This window comes from Crocodylus siamensis, chromosome 5 (genome assembly GCF_052110815.1).
Source record: "Crocodylus siamensis isolate JL-2025a chromosome 5, ASM5211081v1, whole genome shotgun sequence".
In the NCBI taxonomy this organism is placed as follows: domain Eukaryota; kingdom Metazoa; phylum Chordata; order Crocodylia; family Crocodylidae; genus Crocodylus; species Crocodylus siamensis.
In genome coordinates, this window is record NC_143399.1 from 179,869,769 (window position 1) to 179,888,208 (window position 18,440).

The window sequence follows — 18,440 nt, forward strand, 5'->3', positions numbered from 1 at the left end:
CTCACCTCGTGAGGGGCCACGGCAGTTGTGGGGGGCATGTGGTTGAGGAAGGGGCTTTATTTCATCTCCCCCACCCAGCTCCAGCCAGGCAGTAAACCTGAGTTGGCAGCTCAGTGCTGCTCCCTCTCTCTCTGCCTCCCCTTCCTGACAGCCTCAGAGCTATGAGCAGGGGGATGGGACTGGGGAGAGGAGCAGTTCAGCAGCCTCCTTGGAGACTGCTAGAGCACCCCTACTTGCTGGCCAGGAGGACTGGTGCAGGCAGGCTCAATCCCCCCAGTGCAACAGGAGAACATCGGTTGGCTTGTGGGGGGTGCTCTAACTCATGGCACTTTATGTTCTACATAAAGCGCCTGAGTTAGAGCAGAGTGAATATCTATCTGCAACCTACAGGGAGTCCACATAGATCAGGGTTTTGTGACCAGGACTGAGGGAGGCAAAAGCCTTGTCAAGTTGTGTCCCACACACTTTTGCACAGGAATCAGGTAAGTACCACTGCTATTCAGGATTAAGCAAAGAAAAGAGGAGGCTCTCGAGGCAGTAGGAAGGCTTTCTTGTGGATACTTTAGGCCCTGGCAGACCCCACAAGACAGAGGGACTTATGTGAATTATGCAATCTGCAGGGGCAAACTGTCCCCTAAGCCTTCTGACACACATCACAATGTCAGAAAGGAAGCTACATCAGAGATATCTAGTCCCTGTTCTGGTCCCTTAGTTGGACTTTCCTAACTTTCAACATGACAGGAATGCATGTGTTAACAAACACTATTTAGGATTTGATCCTGAGAGCTGTGAATCACCTTCTCATCCTCTACTTCCAACCAGGGCTGGATTACAGCATAGGCAAGCTAGACACATGCCTAGGGCTCTGAGCTGTGGGGGGCCCAGTCCTTCCCTTCGCAGCACCAACATGAATGGCCCCATCCACCTCCCTTCCCTTCCCCTCTGCCAGCCTCACTGGCAAGGTGGCTACTTCCTAGTGGCAGCTTTGAGGGGTCCTGCTCCCTGTGGCTGGCAGCACCAGGGTGGGAAGGGGTGCCTCGACCAGCCTGAGGCCCATGAATTTGTTTGTGTAGGGCCCCAGGCTGGTAAAAGTAGCCAACAATAAAAAATAAAAGCCAACAATTTAAGTAAATGCCAGTGCTCTGTATTGTTTTTATCCTTAACATATAGGACAGAAATTCTAGAGAGAGCATTAGAATGGCAGTCACAAATTAAAAATATTCTCTTTAGAATCAAAGCCAATCCAATTTGTATTTAGGTCAAAATTAATTTGATAGGAATAAATAATTATTTGGCTAGCACTGATGATGTACAACATACACATTTGTTATACATAAACAAAGACAGCCCTTGCCAGAAAGACTTCATAGTTTAATAAATCCATAAAATGAAGGCAAAACATCCAGGGAAATCCTGTGCAGAAGCTAAGAGATCTGGGTGTTTGAAAGTTTAATTTTCTTCTTCCTCCTCTTCTTTTCCCCAGCACTTTCTGTTAGACTTAATCAACTGAAGATCAATGTTTCACAATACTGGTTCCATGTAAAGCTCCTTCAAATCAAGACTTTAACCATATCCCCCAACTCTCATACAGAAAAAGTCACATTTTCCCCATCTGCTCATTTTGGTCTACATTGATAATTTCAGGGTGCATCAACTGAATCTTCTCAGAGAAAATACTGAAAGGCAGGGTTAGAGACATTCTTTGTACAATGATGGGTTACATCTCATTCATTGCCACTAAAAGAGAGAAGGAAAAGAGGAAGGGGATCAGAAGAGAGACTGAGAAGACAGCAAGGGAAATATAGATGCAGTAGCTAGAGAAAGAACAAAAGGAGAAATAACAATAGGGAATGCGCAAAACATGACTCTCCCTAGCTTTGTACAAATAAGCCATACACAAAACTACAGTACCTTAAAATCTGGAATAAAGCCACATATCCCAATTGTTCTTTTTCAGCTTTGAAATGCTTTTGTGTAATTTTCTTCTGTCTTTTAGTCCCCATGTTTCCCTTTCATGTTTTTCTCCCCATTTGTCTTTTTTCTCCTTTTTTCATTTACTTTCTCTCTCCCTCTGTTCTGCTTTTCTCTTTGTTCCTTTCTCCTTGTTCCCTGGTGTTTGCTTCTGTCTCTGTACCTCTTTCTTTGTGCTTCTACTCTCTTCCCTTTTTTTATTTCTGTTCTTGGTTTCCAGTATTGCTTCACCATGTGTTTTCCACTGAACCCTTAAAAAAGAGACACAAATGTAGAAAAAGCATTTTTTTAATCCTGCATATCCATGTCCATGTGCTAGGTTTCTCTGTTAGTTTTAAAATACACACAAGGAAACCACTTGTACTCCCATGTGTTTTAAGACTACCTACAGTAACACAGTGTCATAAAAGCATATGGGAAGGGAAGTTGTTTGACTCCTTCCAACAGGTGGGCAACATTTAACAAGGTCAAGGGATAAGTGGCCTATGGGCATTAGTTTTGCCAGCCCTGCCACAGGGATCACACAGTTGAATTGCTTTCACCTGCCAAACACTTTGCAATTAGCCATTTATAAATGTCAGGTCATGAAGTCTGAACTGATCTTGAACTCAAAGGGTAAATAAATAAGGCTAGCAACAAATAATCATCTCTCTTTTGCTGTCCCTGCTCTATTTCCAAAGTAAGTAAGTGTCTCCCAGACACAAGAGCATAGTGAAAATCTTTTGTTTTCCATTGCCCAGAATAAAACAGCATCACAATGTATCCTGTTGCAGACCACTCAGTCCTCTGGCTGGCAGCTTCCTTCTTACATCAAATGCACAGCATCTACCTAGACTACAGCATGGCTGGATTCACTCCTTTGGGATTCAAAATGCCCCTTGATACCATTGTCTGCTATGAAACTAACTTCATGCTAAGTGTCTGTGAGCTGGTTGCTCTTGTTGTACACATTTTGACAGTCCCTCAAATGGCCTTCATGGACTGCCAAAGCACCTGCTCCAGTGCAACCTGTCTTTTTGGCAGCAGCAAGCACCAATCTCCTCCTCTGTTCCAGTATTTTTTTCTAACACCATACATGTCAAAAAGAGTGTAGTCAAGTGAAAGGAAGCATGTGGTGCCCAGCTTTATTGGACATTGTGCCTAGACTTTCTGCTGAAGAAATTACATTTGCATTGCTATACAGGCTGACTACATAAACTGTTACTGCCTGGCACCCATGTTTGAGGGCAAAGGTCCAACTAACTCATGAGTGGGCACTATGCCACGTGAACAGATGGGTACATGGACTGATAGGCAAGCAACTATGGGCCAGATTCTCAGGTTGTTGCTCACTTTTCGTGCAGGAAACCTTGCACTGACTTCAGGGGAAGTTTGAGTACACACTGTGTAATGGCAATAGTATTTGGTTGTTTAAAAGTATGCCATCAGTAAGTATTGAGAACAGAATTCCTGACAGAAGTTCAAGTGATTCCCAGTGAATGTCTGCCACAAAATTATGCAGCCCCTATATTGTTACGTGTGCTGTGCTACATATGAACATACTCGAATTCATAAGGAGTAGCTCACATTTACTGTTAATAAGGAATAAGACATTAAATCTTTTGCTGAAAGAAAAGGACCTTTAAATGAGTAATTTCACCATTTAAATAAAGTACTAACTTGCTTAACCTTGTAAGGAGAAAAGGAGGTAAGATATACTTTTTCAGAATCTACTTTCTATTTTACATTTAAAATTATACAATTATATGTATACAAATACCATTTAGTATTTCAAACTCTTCACAAGTAAAGAGTGACACATACTGAATATTTTTATTTTGTATTCATAAAAGAACAAAAGAAACAATATTGTGTCACTCTGTAGAAGACCTCCATTTCTCAGCTTCTGATCTTAAAATGTATGTTCACCTAGAGCTCCTTTTAGAGTTAAGGGGAATGTGGGGTGAGCAACCAAAGTAGATGTAGTCCCTACATCTCTATGACACACCAATGATGTTAACTCTTTTTATATCCTCAGCAATTTGATCTGCTATAAAAATACAGGCCTCTACAAATGCAAATTATAGAAAAATCCTTAATTTCCCTTGGATTCATCTCTATTTCTACCTCTCTCCATGTTATCTTCTCTACTATATCAACAATCCCTTGTATTAACTAACACAAAAAACTGCAAACCAGACCCTGACATTCTTGTTTGTTATGTAATGATGTTCTCTTGCCTTGTGGCTCTCATTAGCAGACATTTTGACAGATACTGACAGATCTGCAAACAAATATTCAACAACATGGGCTCAATCTTGGACTGCTTTCTCAGGCAACATTCCTTTTTGATTTTATTAGTTTTGCCTGAATGTAGATTTCAGGGTCAGGACCTATATATATATATATATATATTTTTTTTTTTCAGTTTTAAAAGATCAATGTATTTTTAAGACAACTTTAAAGTTAGTATTACATTTTACTTCTACAATATAAATAAATTGTTGAAAAATACTAAATATGTATAATAAAGTTAATAGAAAAGTTTATTTTCATGGGTGTCAACACAATCATATTCTACAGTGTTTACTAACAAAGAAAAAAGCAATATCCAGGGGTCTCGTTTTATTTTTTCCATCACCTAAGGCCTAATGCTATTTGGTACAAAAAGATTAGGGTAGCTGATCATTCCTATTGATTGAAATGTGGTGCTAGGATGCCAGTATCCTCAAGAGCAATTGAATCTTCCTGTATCACTATCCCACTGCTTATTGACCTAATTCATCAACCAACCATTAGCTTTATCTCACAAATAAATAAGTCTTGCATAAAATAGCACACAAACAAAAAGTATTATTTCAGTGGCACTGATAATTTATTACATTTAGGTTCAGCCTGAGTCTGCTTTCTCATCTTCACCATCACTTAACTGTAACAATTGAAAAAAGCTTTAACTGTATTTTTAAATCAGTTATGTGCTGAAATACACTTATATAAAGAGTGGGCACAACCCTTACCCAAGCAAAATTCCATTAAGTGGAACTACTTGTCTATGAATCTTTTTATAATGGCTACAGCATTTTCTAACAGGTACCCTGAGTCTAATGAGGGGTACTTTGAGTCTAAAAAAGGTTGAGAACCACTGGTCTACTTTTACCAGAAACTATTGACTTATACACAGCAGTATTTCAAACTAATAATTAAGACCAATCCTGCAAAAATTTACACATATGCTTAATTTAAGCATATGAATGGACCTAATGATTTAATAGTCTATTAATGTTTTTTTAAGCATTTGTAGAATCTGGGAATACAAGCTCAGTAGCTGCGTGGGAAATGCTAAGCACTGGAATTCACATAAGTTATGTAATTTTAAGAAAGCATTTTATTTAAAAAGCCATTTTATTTAAAAAAAAAAAAATCTCTATGTACAGAATTGTTTCAGTACAAAGGGCCTGATCCTGCATCCTCTGAAGGCAATAGGACCAAACAGGGCTTCCAAGTTACTAGTCTTCTCTTACTAATATAGTTTTAAACTTTCATGTGGAATTAAAAGTGGTACATCCAAATGTATAACTGTTGACACTATCAAACCAAAATAATTGTAGCCCTATATAACTTTTAAAACAGTATCAGGGTTAATGGATATTGTAGTTCCCCTTTAAGTTGTTTTTTCTCTTGCCATGATCCTGTTTTACCAGCCTCCTCTTACTGAAAGTCACCCTGAGCCTTTGTCAGGAAGGGTGGCATATAAATGAAACAAATAAATAAATGTAAGTGTTTAAAGAAAATATCAGGGTAGTGTGGTGCTCAAACTAATTATGCATTTGTTTCTGCTCGTACAAGGCTAACTAATTAAAATAACTAATATGGGCCAGATCCTCCCAGCAGAAATCAAGGTAAGTAACTTCAAAGGAGCCATAGAACCACAGAGCTTTAAGTAAAATAATTACGTTTTCTAAATATTGCTCAGGCATTTCCCACTAGTTGTGACAGGGAGTTTTGCTTGCATAAGGGCAGCACAATTCTATTGATCTATTTTACTGGTTTTCAAGTGCTGTTCACTTTGTATCTAAGCACAGTCAAACAAATGTTTTAATTAAACAAATGAAATTCAGCGCTGTTAATTCTACAAAATATAATAAAGCTTAAGTCTGACACTGGCTATAATATTTTCCACTTTCTTATTGTTGTCAAGATACACATGCTGTCTTGGTGGAACTAGTACAAATACTTTTCCTGTATGACACTGCTTAATCTTTCATGTTAATGGAAGTACAAGTATTATAGCAAACGTCTCTAAGTGTTGGATTATAGATAACTCATTCTCTTTGTATTTTTAGTATTCATCTACCTTGATAAGAAGCTAACTAAATGCAGAGTTAAGAAAAACACATTTCTGTTTGTTATATAAACACAAAAATATTTTAGCAGCTTGGCCCCATGCTAACTCACATTTTAGTGGCATGACATTAAACACCTGGATACAGAGTCATATCTAAAACATGTTGCCTTAATTTCCTTTGAGGTTTATCTATTTTTACTTACATTTGCTGAATGTCAACTTATAAAAATTACTCCTTTTTGCTCTTCTATACACATCCCTAGTATTAATCTGACAGACTATGAATGCTCCTTGACAACAGTTATCACAGAGCACAATATCCTCTCTATATGCTTCTAAAAGTGAAGCTATGATCTTTACAATAAGGAGGTATAAACAGGTAAAGTAAGACTGGTTTAAAACATTGACAGGTTTTGTTTAAAACACTGGCAAGTCTTACAATTTATCTGACTTCTTTCTAAAAGCACTTGCAAATGAGAATTTTTGTCAGTAGAACTAAAACATACAGAAAGTTAAACATAAAGAACAATTTCTCACTGCATTGAAAGTAGGTCTATGATGGAACCCTGCTTGGGAAGCATAAATGATGCATAGTTCATAATTGTGGCTGGATCATAACAAAAATGTCAGTATGAAAGTCTACTGTAATTAAATATATCTTGTTTACAAGTACAGAATAAAATATAAAAGTAAGAAAGAAGTCTTTCTTATCGTTCTTTATCAGAATTGCAAGCTACGTTAATTTACAATACAAGACTAAATTTTACATCAATTAAATCAGTATTACTGCTAAAGCAATGAGATTTCTTATGTTTTTTTCTGTTCGGCGTTAAAGGTGCATAGGCCTTATTTATAAATCTACATCATTCTGATCAAACATGCTAGAGGATTATCTTGAAGAGAAAAGCCAATACAAAACAGTCTTCATTAAGCCTGCTTTGTTTGTTTGTAAGAAAAAGCAGCAGACAGAGAATGCAATAAATTGTGATTCACTTTATTGGCAGGATTTTCAAGTAATGTTGAAACTCACAAAAACAGAGCCACTGTACACAAGTTAATACTGTATATTATAATTGTGCTTCCTAACACAGACAAGTGGATCACACTTTATGTTAATTAATATCTTTAAATAGGATTTAAGTCATGTAGGTATACATGCTCTTTCTGGGTTTTTGCTGAACATACACATTCTTATCCTGGAATCTTGTTTTTAGCCAAATTTGTTTTAAATAGATTTAACATTTTTAGGTAAAATGAGGGAGGAAAAAAATATACCTTTCTGCTTTAAAACACTTTCTGGTATTGTTCCAGTTCAGAAATTACTTGATTCTTCAAAAGAATGAAATGTTCCAGGCTACTTCTTCCTCTGAGTATTTACTAAAAAATTAAGTCACAGAGATGTTAAATTTTAAAAACCAAATAACGCAGATGTGCAGAATATAAACATTTATAAAGATGTTTCATTTTTGTTATCTGAGCATGTAGTAGAAAAGGAATTTGACTTTCTTTCTTGACAAGTAAGAATAATATGTGAACAAGTCAAAATTAAGTCAAACAAAAAATTACCTGTTTTTTTCAACCATGCCTACCTAATTCCAGAAACATTATGTAACAGGATTTAAAAAATGGTTTAAGGCATAAAAGCCAAAATAAGAAATGTTAATATGTTACTAGAATCTATATAAGACATGTACTAAGTTGCAATATTATCTGTCACAGGTCACTAAAATAAGCTTGTAATGTTTCTGATGTACTGAACTCAAAAGTTCATGGATCAGAACTATTTGTTGGGAATGAGTAGCTGTGTTTCAGTAGAGTGGCCTTTTCTATAGCTATACAATGAACTGAAGTGAAATATAGAAGGATTGTATACTTTTCCACAAAATTCTGGAAGAGCTACAGAAGTATTTTTTTTTAATACATTATCAGAACTGCAAATTTGCCCAACATGAAAATTGCCGATAGAAGCCATATCAAAAAATACAGTCTAGGTTATGGCTTGGTTTATGATAATATTTTGCATCCAATGCTATACATTTGTACAAGTGGTGTAGCAGAACATTTTCTGGGCCTTTTGTGCATGTGTGTTCTTTCTTGCTTGTCACTATGATATTCATTACTATGACTGTGACTGATGTAGGAAAGTGAACAGTCTTTGTTACAGTTTTTCTTCCAATAGGTACCAAGTTAGCATTGTACTTAATGATACCTAGATATCTATCCTTCATTGTTTTTCTTTTATCATCTGTATCAAACGTTTTTAAATTAAATACACTGTAGACAAAAAGGACTCATTGCTCAACTACAAGAAAGGTTCTTGGGGCACTCCCATAAACTGTGGATGAAACTCTTGCTGATATCAGTAACAATTCTGCATAACATTTATACCAAGGTATTACCATAGGTTATTACATCTTCTAACTTACTGGAGAAGATGATATAGATGAAAAATGCAAACCTGAAGCCTTTGAGAGATACTGATCCAGCTTTTTAAAGTTCATTGAAACTACTCTGAGCATGCTAAATGATATACCCTTTAATTTTGAACATTATTTCCATGGTTAATTTTGACTGATGAATTATGTATAGCTGAAAAAACCTAGATTGAATGGGTTGTGGCAATTAGTGTGACTGATTAATTAATGTACAAATGGTAATGTATTTCCTTTGTACTTTGTTTTTTCAATATTGAGGTTAGTACTCTTTTAGAAAAAATAACAGGCTTATAGTATATGTACGTGCCATGTATAAACAGCAAAAAACCATTTTATTGTTTGAAACTGACAACCTGTAAATCATCCTGACATCCTGTTTGCAAAAGACAAAAAGTCAAGATAAGTTGGTGAGTTGATTAAATTAAAAATGTAATTCTTACAATTAAAAGAAGCAAAAGTTCTTACATTAATATAGAATATTTTAAAGAATTTCAGGTATTTATTATGCTTCTAAATAGAAACATCTTATTTATGTTTCAAGATTTTGTAAATGTAGAGATAACTCTAGTGCATATATTTATACAGTAGATGTCTCTACCATTTTGTGTGTATTTCAATACCCTTCTTTAAATAGGTATCCTTTATTTTATAGGTATGATCTCTTTTCCTCTGTAATTCTATGTTCAGATTTTTGTCCCCTCCTCCATTTTATGTTATCTTCTCTCTCCTCCATTTTATGTTCTCTTTTTCCTATGTGGCTGAAATATAGACTATAAACAGATGCTAGATATGTAAGGCTACAAAGTTATAGATATAATTATTTTCTCTCCCCTACTTTCTATGGTCATTTACTACACCTTCATGACAGAATGCAAAATGAAACTGATCAAAGACCCCTGTCCCCCAGGGCTTCAGAGCTCGTATCTCTAGTGACATTCACTTTGATGCCAATGTATCAAAAAAGAAATATTGCTTAAAATGCTTAGCAGATTTTTAGACGTTCTTGTTTATAATATTAATACATTATTACAGGGCCTGGTATTATGGTACGCAGACTATTTGGTTTCAAGGGCCTGATCCTCCACTCAGCAGGATTTTTTGCATTGATTTTAATAGGTGCATGACTGGGTAAACTCCTGCTTATACAATAGATTGACTAGGCAGCCCATAAGAAACTAGGAGCTAAATGTCATGATTTTCCATTTATTATACCAGTTTTGAAAAATGGCCAATACTGTAGAATTGCTTAGGTTATCTAAAGGAATATTAAACAACTGACTTTAGCCCGCATCAGAAAAATATATCTGATAAAGATAATTAAATTTATTAATTCTAATACTAGGATGCCTAATTCTAAAATTCATATTCAGAAAAATGTCAGCAGCTTCAACTACAGAATCAGGCCCCTAGCTCACTGATTATCTGTCTATCTATCTATCTATCTGTCTGTCCCAAGATATGACATTTCAACCCTTTGGTTTTTTTAATATAATCAGCTATTGGTTAATTACCTTGATATCTGTGAATTGTTCTGGTGAAATTAAACCTGTCATTTCACTGCTGCTTCCCAGCAAGAAGTCCAGTCTGCTGAAAGCTCTCTCATCAACCTGAAAACAGAAAATGATTGTAGCATATGTCAGCAGATGAGCACAATGGCAGACTTAGTGTATTTAGTAACTTTTAAATGTAATTATAGATAATATTAAATCTGATAAGTAGTTCTATGATACTGTTGCAGATAATATCTAGTTTCACTACAATAGGAAGTATTTAGAGAAAAATATTTTTCTCAGTTCTTTAGTTTTGTTACCCTTTGAATTTGGCAGAACTGCTTGCCTAGTCAGTTTAATTGTTTCTCATGTTCTTTTGGTAGGTTAACATAGCAAAGGGGAAGAAAAAAATATTAGGAAATGTGATTTTAAAATCACAAAAAATACAGGAACACTCAAGAGTTCTTGTGTGCTTTTAACTCATTTTTAAAGTTGACTAGAAGAACAATTACTGAATTCAATGGATATTGTGTCTCAATATGAAGTGTCAAATTATGTATCAAGAGGGTAAGAACATTCAGAAGTGCAAGGCAACAAAATAGCATATAAAATTAGTTCCTTAACTTTATTTTGTATTCAATGGGTTGTTACTAATTTTACAACATAAAATTTGTATTTCATAAAGATAAGGCCCTTAAAATAAGGACCTTAGATGAGGATCATCCCTGCGATTTGGCCCTGACTAATAAATAAATGCCACAAAAGGAGATCAGTAGTTAAATGCAGAATGTTAACTTTAAGACACTGTTGTAGCTATGACAATGTTTAAATTACAGGGTAATAAAATACAAAGTGGTAAGATAACATTATATCAACTCCTGGTGTCTTATGAATCTGTCAGTTTACTGGGTCATAAGTAAAGAACTACAATTTGTCTAGCAACAATAGTGCTTTGTACAAATGACAACATTGTTGAAAAAGTGATATTATACTTGTAGTTAAAATTTGTTTTCATTCATGTTGATTATAATCTCCTACTTCTATTGCTTATACTTTATAAAAGGATACCATTTTGGTAGCTATATTTCACTTTAGTTCATTAAGCAAAAGATAGTCAGGGGAATGTTTGATGAAATTACATTTAGCAAGCTTCATGTTACCAGAGAAAAGCTTTTAATATTTATGAAATGTATAGATCTAATTTTTTCACTCTCATATACCAATTTAATTTAGAAAGCTAAAGTGCTATATGTGCAAAGTGTGCTATCAGAAAGGTATGTTTTGGTAAATTTGAAAAATATTCATAAAGGTATGAATGAGTTGAGCAGGCTCTAGTACCTAACTTTCCTTACTGTTTTAAGGACTAGATAGTTCATTGAATGAAACAAAGTCATTTTGCCCTAAACAGAAGCAGGACTGAGCTCAGTATCTTTAGTAATCCAGAAGTGCTCTGGCCCCATGCATATATCTTGATATTATAATAGAATATATTCATTTATATTTAATAATAAAATGTTCAAAACAAACATTTGTGTCAGTCCATGATCCTTTGGATCTAACTTTGAGGTAAATGTGTGAAATTTCACTGTCTGCCTCTTTGGTTCTTAAAAGTATATCAAGATATGCTAAATTTAAATTAAGATTTTACACACATGAAAATTGACTATATTCATAGTTATGTTCCTACCAAAACATTATACATTTTAGAGCATAAAAATATCACCTTATTTAACAGAGAATGTTTAGAAGAGCTGAGTTATATCTGTCATAAAACTTGTAATATTAAATGCGTTGACCTTTGTATGTATAAATTCTAAATCATAGCACTGTACTGATCTAACTGTTTGTATTTAAATATGTGTATGTAATATGTCACATGAGATATACATCACATCAGATATATCCCATTACAAATATACACGACAGAAGTGAAGGAAGGCCCCAGTCCCCCAATCTCTCACTTAGAAGCTGAGACTAACCATAGTCTGTAAAGCTAAGTATGAATGTAAGTGCTTGCCAGGTCAGGGCCTATATCTGTGTTGCCAGATTCAGATTTCCACTGTATTGAGACAGTATCAACTCAAACCATAAAATATGCTTCTTCCATTCCAGCTATTTTTAGGCATTATTAATATAAATGGGTAGGTTGTTACAGACACCTCAAATGGCCCTCTCACTACAGCAGATCAGTGGAGTTATTCAGAAATGTATTTGCAATTCCTGTAAGGAAGGAGGCTGTACACTATACAAATAACATCATGCAATACGCCGTAACATATGCAGCAGCAAAGGGGAGAAAAACGCATTCCCTTGGCTGCAAAGTTATTGGGAGTTTAAAGTCAGGGAAAAGACAGTTTACAGTGTACGTGGAATTTCCTTGGCTGTGCCCTCCAAACAAACCAGGGATGGTATTTACAGTATAAATGTGTTAGTAGCTAAATGGTGTCTCATCCATGGCTGCACAGCAGATGATCATTTTTTTGTTTTAGAAAATGGCTTTGTTCCTACCCCGGTAAAGGAGACACAAAGACCACTGGAAAGTTGGGGGAAGTAAATAGAGAGGAGGCACTTGTGCGTGGTGCAGGGGTGGGAAGAAGGGGTGCCAGCAGCAGCTCCTCTAGCTCTGGCTCTGGCTCTCTGGGGCTGAAACGTAATAAACAGCGGCGGCGGCGGCGGCGGCGGGATCAGCTGAGCCGCGCCGTCACGTGGGCGCGTGTCGAAGGTCACCGCGCTCACAATGGAGCTGTCGGAGTATGTGCAGAGCGGCTTGCAGCCTCTAGCCGATCCTGGCTGCTTCTCGCCCAGAGCCTACACGGTTCTGCTCCAGACGGCTTTCCAGAGCCTGCTTGACACCCAGGCGGACCAGGCAGCCTTAGGTAAGCGCTGCTTCTCGAGCGAGAGCCAGGAGAAGAAAGGAGCCCTGCCATGTTCTCCCGGGAGCCAGAGAGACAGAGACAGAGACAGGAAAAAGGGATCTATTTTCTTTCCTGCTGCCACATCCTTGTGTTTACAGCTCATGCGGGCGCGGGCAGAGCCCCTAGACCCTTGCACCGCAATGACAGTGTCACCTGCACCAAGCCGTCCTGACACAGACCAGACACGTACCCGGTCGCGCTCTGCCCCCCGCCCCCGGCTCTCTTGTTTTGCTGCAGAAACAGCCGTGCATTTCTCGCGTGTGGCCTAAAAACGCTCCCAGCCCTGCTTCAGCCGGGAGAGCCCGGCTCTTGGGGCAGCCGTGCTCGCGCTCTCGCTTTTTTTGTGCTGACTGCTTACTCGAGACAGCCTCGGTGAGGCTCAGCTAAGCACATTTGCAAACGGGAGAGGTTAAAGGGATCTGGCAAGGGTCAGATTTGTCTGTGGGCGTCGGTCCAGTGTAGTTTTGGCAGCCGCAGTCCGCCTTTCTGCATGATGTCGTCTCCACATGCATTTCCTTCCCCGCTCCGCTTACTCTCGGTACAGTTTCTGCAATAAAAATCAGTTTCGGGGTCAGTCACTGCAGATGCACAGCGGTGGTGTATTGACATTTGACATTCAGCCCCGCGCAGCGGTAGGGCGCAGCGACGGGTTTCTCACAACTTCGCGACTAGCCCGAAGGCTTCTTTGCAAACGCAGGACACTTGGGGGGGACTCAAACTAAAAGTGAAAATGTGCAAAAAGTCTAGCTTCTGGCGGGGAGGGGCTTACCAGCCAGGACACTGCTGTTTGGAAATGCAGGCTGCAGACAGCTCTAAAGTTGGTATTTGGAGGCGTGCAGTAATGAGTGTGAGTGCGTGTGTGTGTGATTATGTAAAGCTAGCAATTAAAACCAGGACGCCTGCTTTGAACAAAGTGTCTCGAATATTTGTGTCGGTGCTTCTCCTAGGGTCGGGAAAAAGAGGTCGTCTCTCTCTCTCTTTCTGCCTTGGGACGTTTTTTCCTGGGGAATGGTAACAGAACAGGGACTCCATGCGAGTATTTAATAATCCATCATGGTATCCTTGCAATTTTAATTCTGTAGCAGATAGTGTAATATCTTGGGGATGAAAAAGGAACTTAAGGGGCAAGAAACTGTCGTGTTCAGAAAGTCTGTAAGATTTTTACCTTCATGTTCTGTTGAATTTTATGGGCCGGACTCTGACCTCAGTTACACCGGTGTAAATCCGGAGTAATTTACACCGGTTACATCCGCGTCTGATTTTTAATTTAATGTCTTTACTCTTAAGGCTCTAAGAAATGATGGCGGGTGGCTGAAGGAAAACTGGTGTTTTCCTTACCATATTTGTGTTTTCTAGTGGGAAGGAGGAGAGAGACTTCTGTTCCCTATTACTGAGGCTGGTGGGTCAGCAGCGTTTTTCACGAAGTGAGAAATACCTGCTCGTGGTGCTGCACGTAGTGGAGCAACCTGCCTGCGTGCCCGGTTCCCCCTCCCCCTTTCTGAAATGTCTTTTACTTTGAAATCGCTCCAGAAAAGGTCATATAAAAAAGGAAAGATGTCCCTTTTAGTAACGTGCTTTAAGACTTCAGAACAAATATATCACTAGTAATTCATTTGTTTTAGACCACCCAGACTTGAAACAAATTGACCCAACAGTATTAAAACATTGCCATGCAGCAGCTGCAACTTGTATACTGGAGGCTGGAAAACAGAAAGCCGACAAATCTGCTATAAGGTACTAAGACTTCGAAATCACCCTGTCTTCCTGGCGGCTGTTACTTTAAATTATACTGCTAGTTTACATCCAAAGGCTAATACGATTTTGTTTTTTCTCTCTGTAGCGCATATCTAGAAGACTGTAAGTTTGACAGAGAGAGAATAGAACAATTTTGCACCGAGTATCAGGTTTTCAGCCTATTTTAAACTACCTTCTCACATATCCTCTTACATTTGTCCGTTCAGCAGGAGCTGGAAAATACATGTTTTCCTTTTTTTTCAGAAAAACAAAGATACGTTGGAAATCATGTTGGGAAGGTAGGTTATTCAGATCAACGAGTCATTTTCAGCTGTAGCCAATTACTTTATATTCCGGTATACTTTGTAAAGAGCTACTTAAATTAGTTAAGTAACGGTAGGGTTTTTTTTAAAGCTTGCGTACCTAAATTTTAATAAAATATTGTTGAAAGGGAAGGAAAATTTCAATACTCTTAAGACTTTTTAATTTTTGAACAGACTTTTAAAAATGATAATTAAAAGATGCTAGTGTTTGTCGATGGAAAGCCTCGAGAACATGGCCTTTGCTTCTAGGCAAGCGTTCACATTCACCCTATCTTTCAGTATAGGCAGATGTCCTCCGCACATAACCGATGTGTCTTGGCGCCTGGAATATCAGATCAAGGTAATCTTCCCATGTCAGGGTGTGTCTTTGAATTTGTTTCCCTTTTTCTCTGGTAAGGTCTGATATTTTTCTTTCTTTCTTTCTTTTTTGGTATGTGTCTTTTAATTTAGACCAACCAACTTCATAAGACTTATCGACCTGCCTATTTGATGACCTTAAATGTTGAGGTATTGTATACTGCTTTCCCCAGCATCAATTGTCGGTTGCAGGCTTTTGATACGATCTAATTAAACACGTGTTGTTTTTTTCCTCAGAAAAGTGGCTCAGGATCACACCCCGACCTTAGTTTTAGTTGCACTTTGGAGCAATTGCAGGTATTTCTTTCCATCACCATCGGCTCTCTAGGTGTTTTCAGCTCTGAATGTAAACTTTCTTGCTTTCCTTATCAGGTGTCAATCAAAACCACAGCCTACAATCAGTTATTGGGAAATATTTGGAGTTGTAGTTTTAATGTGTTTTTAGAAAAGACATTTCCCCCAATATTTTTGTTTCATCTCTACTTCTGATATGAAACTGGTAGCTAAATAATGTCAGTTACAGGGAATTACTCTTGTCTTTAGAAACTGATGGAAACATAGCATAGATGTAATGTGAATTTAAAAGAAAAGGCATCTGCTTTCTACACTTAGTATATTTTCCTTCGGACAGAAGATCAAGCAAAATGACATGTGGATATCCCAGTATTAAGGAATAGGAATTCTAAATAGTTACTTACACTTAAGTCCTACTAGCTAGAAAAACAAGTTGAACTTTGCTTAGTGAAATAAATACATAACTCAACAATGGGAGTATTGTTAATCTGGAAAATAATGGAAACTCCGTGAAAGACTTGGGGGGGGGGGCCCGGGGGCAGGGGAGGAGAAGGGAGTGTGAAGTTATTCAAACTACACACTTGGTAGCAAAGAAAAAAAATCAACATGTGTTCTAAAATTCCTGTTCTGCCTTCAAATCTGTATTTTGATTAGGGATTTTTGGTTGGTTGGCTGGTTGGGGGTTTTTTTCAGTGAATTAAATTTGGCATGTTGTCTGACTGGAGAATTGGCCTGGCACAGCATTTTATTTAACTGAAAAGACATAAAATTGGTGTCTGATTATTGTGGCAAGTACCATAGTACATTTTTACATGAACTTTGGGTACCCTCCTGATATGAGCTTCATGTTAACTTGGCTCTTCTACTAAAATAATGGTGATGTAAAAGGTTATTTCCTTTCAGTATGTAAAACTTTAATAATTGAATACAGCAATAAAACAAGTTATTTCAACTGACATTTTGACTTGCATCAAAGGTAGTCATCCTCATGTTAAGGACAATTCGATCTCCAGGTCCGTTTGAAGATGCAGACAAGAATCTCCATTTGTTGTTAGTTTCTTCTAGCAGGTGACTTGTTGCAAAATATTTTTGTTCTAAAATGAGTGCTCCATTTTTATTTTTTTTTATTTTTAGGATTTAGTTGGAAAACTAAAAGACGCTGCAAAAAGTCTAGAAAGAGCAGCTCAGATGTGACCGAAAGAAGTTGACTGCTGAATTCAAGAAGAAGAAACTTGCTCTTATTCCTAACCCTCTTTCCTTGGGAACTTACTGAACCCCTCTCCTCTTTATCTTGAATAGCACGTAGCCCTGTAAAACCTTAGTCCGTATTACGTAAGTGTCAGCTATTGGATCAAAGTTAAGTGTCATTATTGTCGTGCGGGTTCTTTGTTAATGGCCTTTTCTTATGAAGGCTATTGTCATTGATGTGTCCTCGAACTATTTCCTCATTTCATGTATTTTTAAATTTGATTTCTGGTACTTTTTCCCCCTAGTTCTAATAAGAGGGATTTTTTTTCTCGTGATGGCTGAAGTTAGCTATGGAAGGAAACACAGCTGCTCTGCGAACAGCTTTTTTGGGGGGTGGGGGTGGGGAACGAAGTGTTTAACTTTAGAGGAGTGAAAATCCCGGCTCGAGGGAATAGTGTTACTGCACCGGGTGCCCTGCCATGTGGCAGCGGTCCGGCTTGTGCCTCATCATTTCACTTAAACTGAAATTAAAAGCTACTTAAAACCTTGCAATAGACCATTCATCTTTTACCCGGACTTACTCGTCCAAAGCCCCAAAGGAAGCACCGCTGGAGCGCTGTAGACAAGCGACCAGTGCCGGCTCCGGCTCCGGCTCCGACCCCGACCCCGACCCGGGCAGCCTCCGGCACCGCTGTCACGGGCGAGGTCTCCCCAGTTTTCTTGCACCTCCCCCCAGCTCTGGTCTGCTCTCCTCGGCGGGAGGGGGTTGTGCCCGGGGGCGAGCTGTCAGCCTCCGTCTGCGGCCCGGAGCCGGCACCTGTGCCAGGAGGGCAGGTCCCGCGGGGCTGGGAAGCCGGGTCCGCCTTGCCCCCTGCGGGACGGCTTCTCCCGACGACGGACTCGCGCCCCGAGGGGGAGGCGTCGTCTGTGCCCAGCCCCGCGCCCGCCCGGTCCCGGAGGGTCACCTTGCTGGGCTTGCCGGGCAACTAAGGACGCCCACCAGCACCACCTTCGCCGCTGCCTCCTGCTTCCAAGCGGCGCCCTCGGAGCAGAGGCCGGGGCTACCCGCGCGGGGGGGCGGTGCGGCCGGGCGCGGGCCGCTGGGCCGGAGCAGGGGGAGGCAGGGCAGGGAGCCGGGCGGCGGGGCACGTGCTGGGGCGCGAGGGCGGCGGAGGAGGCGAAGCGTAGCGGGACGGGACAGGACAGGACAGGAGTGGACGGGGGAGGAGGGGGGCAGGGGCGGAGGCTGGGAGCAGGGAGCCCGGGCAGGGGGAGCCGGGGCTGCGCGGTGGGGGCAGGTTGGGGTGGGAGCAGAGTGAGGCTGGAGGAAAGGGGCAGCCTAGCCTGCGCGCGGGGTGGAGGAGAGGGCAGCGGGGCCGGGGCAGGGAAGAATAGGCGAAGTGTGTGTG

The 18,440-nt window shown here is 39.3% G+C and overlaps 1 protein-coding gene and 1 long non-coding RNA gene across 3 annotated transcripts; one reads left to right on the plus strand and one right to left on the minus strand.

Moving 5' to 3' along the window:
• Nucleotides 1–1,003: 1,003 nt before the first annotated feature.
• On the minus strand, nucleotides 1,004–12,852 carry LOC149864978 (uncharacterized). Its single transcript, XR_016442697.1, has 4 exons — nucleotides 12,729–12,852; nucleotides 10,242–10,337; nucleotides 7,571–7,672; nucleotides 1,004–2,222 (listed from the first exon to the last, which is right to left on the minus strand). It is a non-coding gene; the product is annotated as an uncharacterized LOC149864978 (long non-coding RNA).
• Nucleotides 12,853–12,931: 79 nt separating this feature from the next.
• Nucleotides 12,932–17,579, plus strand: COMMD3 (COMM domain containing 3). Of its 2 annotated transcripts, XM_090047311.1 has the most exons (8): nucleotides 12,932–13,096; nucleotides 14,758–14,869; nucleotides 14,976–15,039; nucleotides 15,134–15,168; nucleotides 15,472–15,532; nucleotides 15,643–15,699; nucleotides 15,787–15,846; nucleotides 16,978–17,579. In XM_090047311.1, the coding sequence occupies exons 1-8, from the start codon at nucleotides 12,958–12,960 to the stop codon at nucleotides 17,035–17,037; spliced, it is 588 nt and encodes a 195-aa protein (XP_089903437.1). In that variant the 5' UTR covers nucleotides 12,932–12,957; the 3' UTR covers nucleotides 17,038–17,579. The 2 variants fall into 2 exon arrangements, with proteins under 2 accessions (XP_089903437.1, XP_089903438.1); XM_090047312.1 differs by lacking the exon at nucleotides 15,787–15,846.
• Nucleotides 17,580–18,440: the final 861 nt, after the last annotated feature.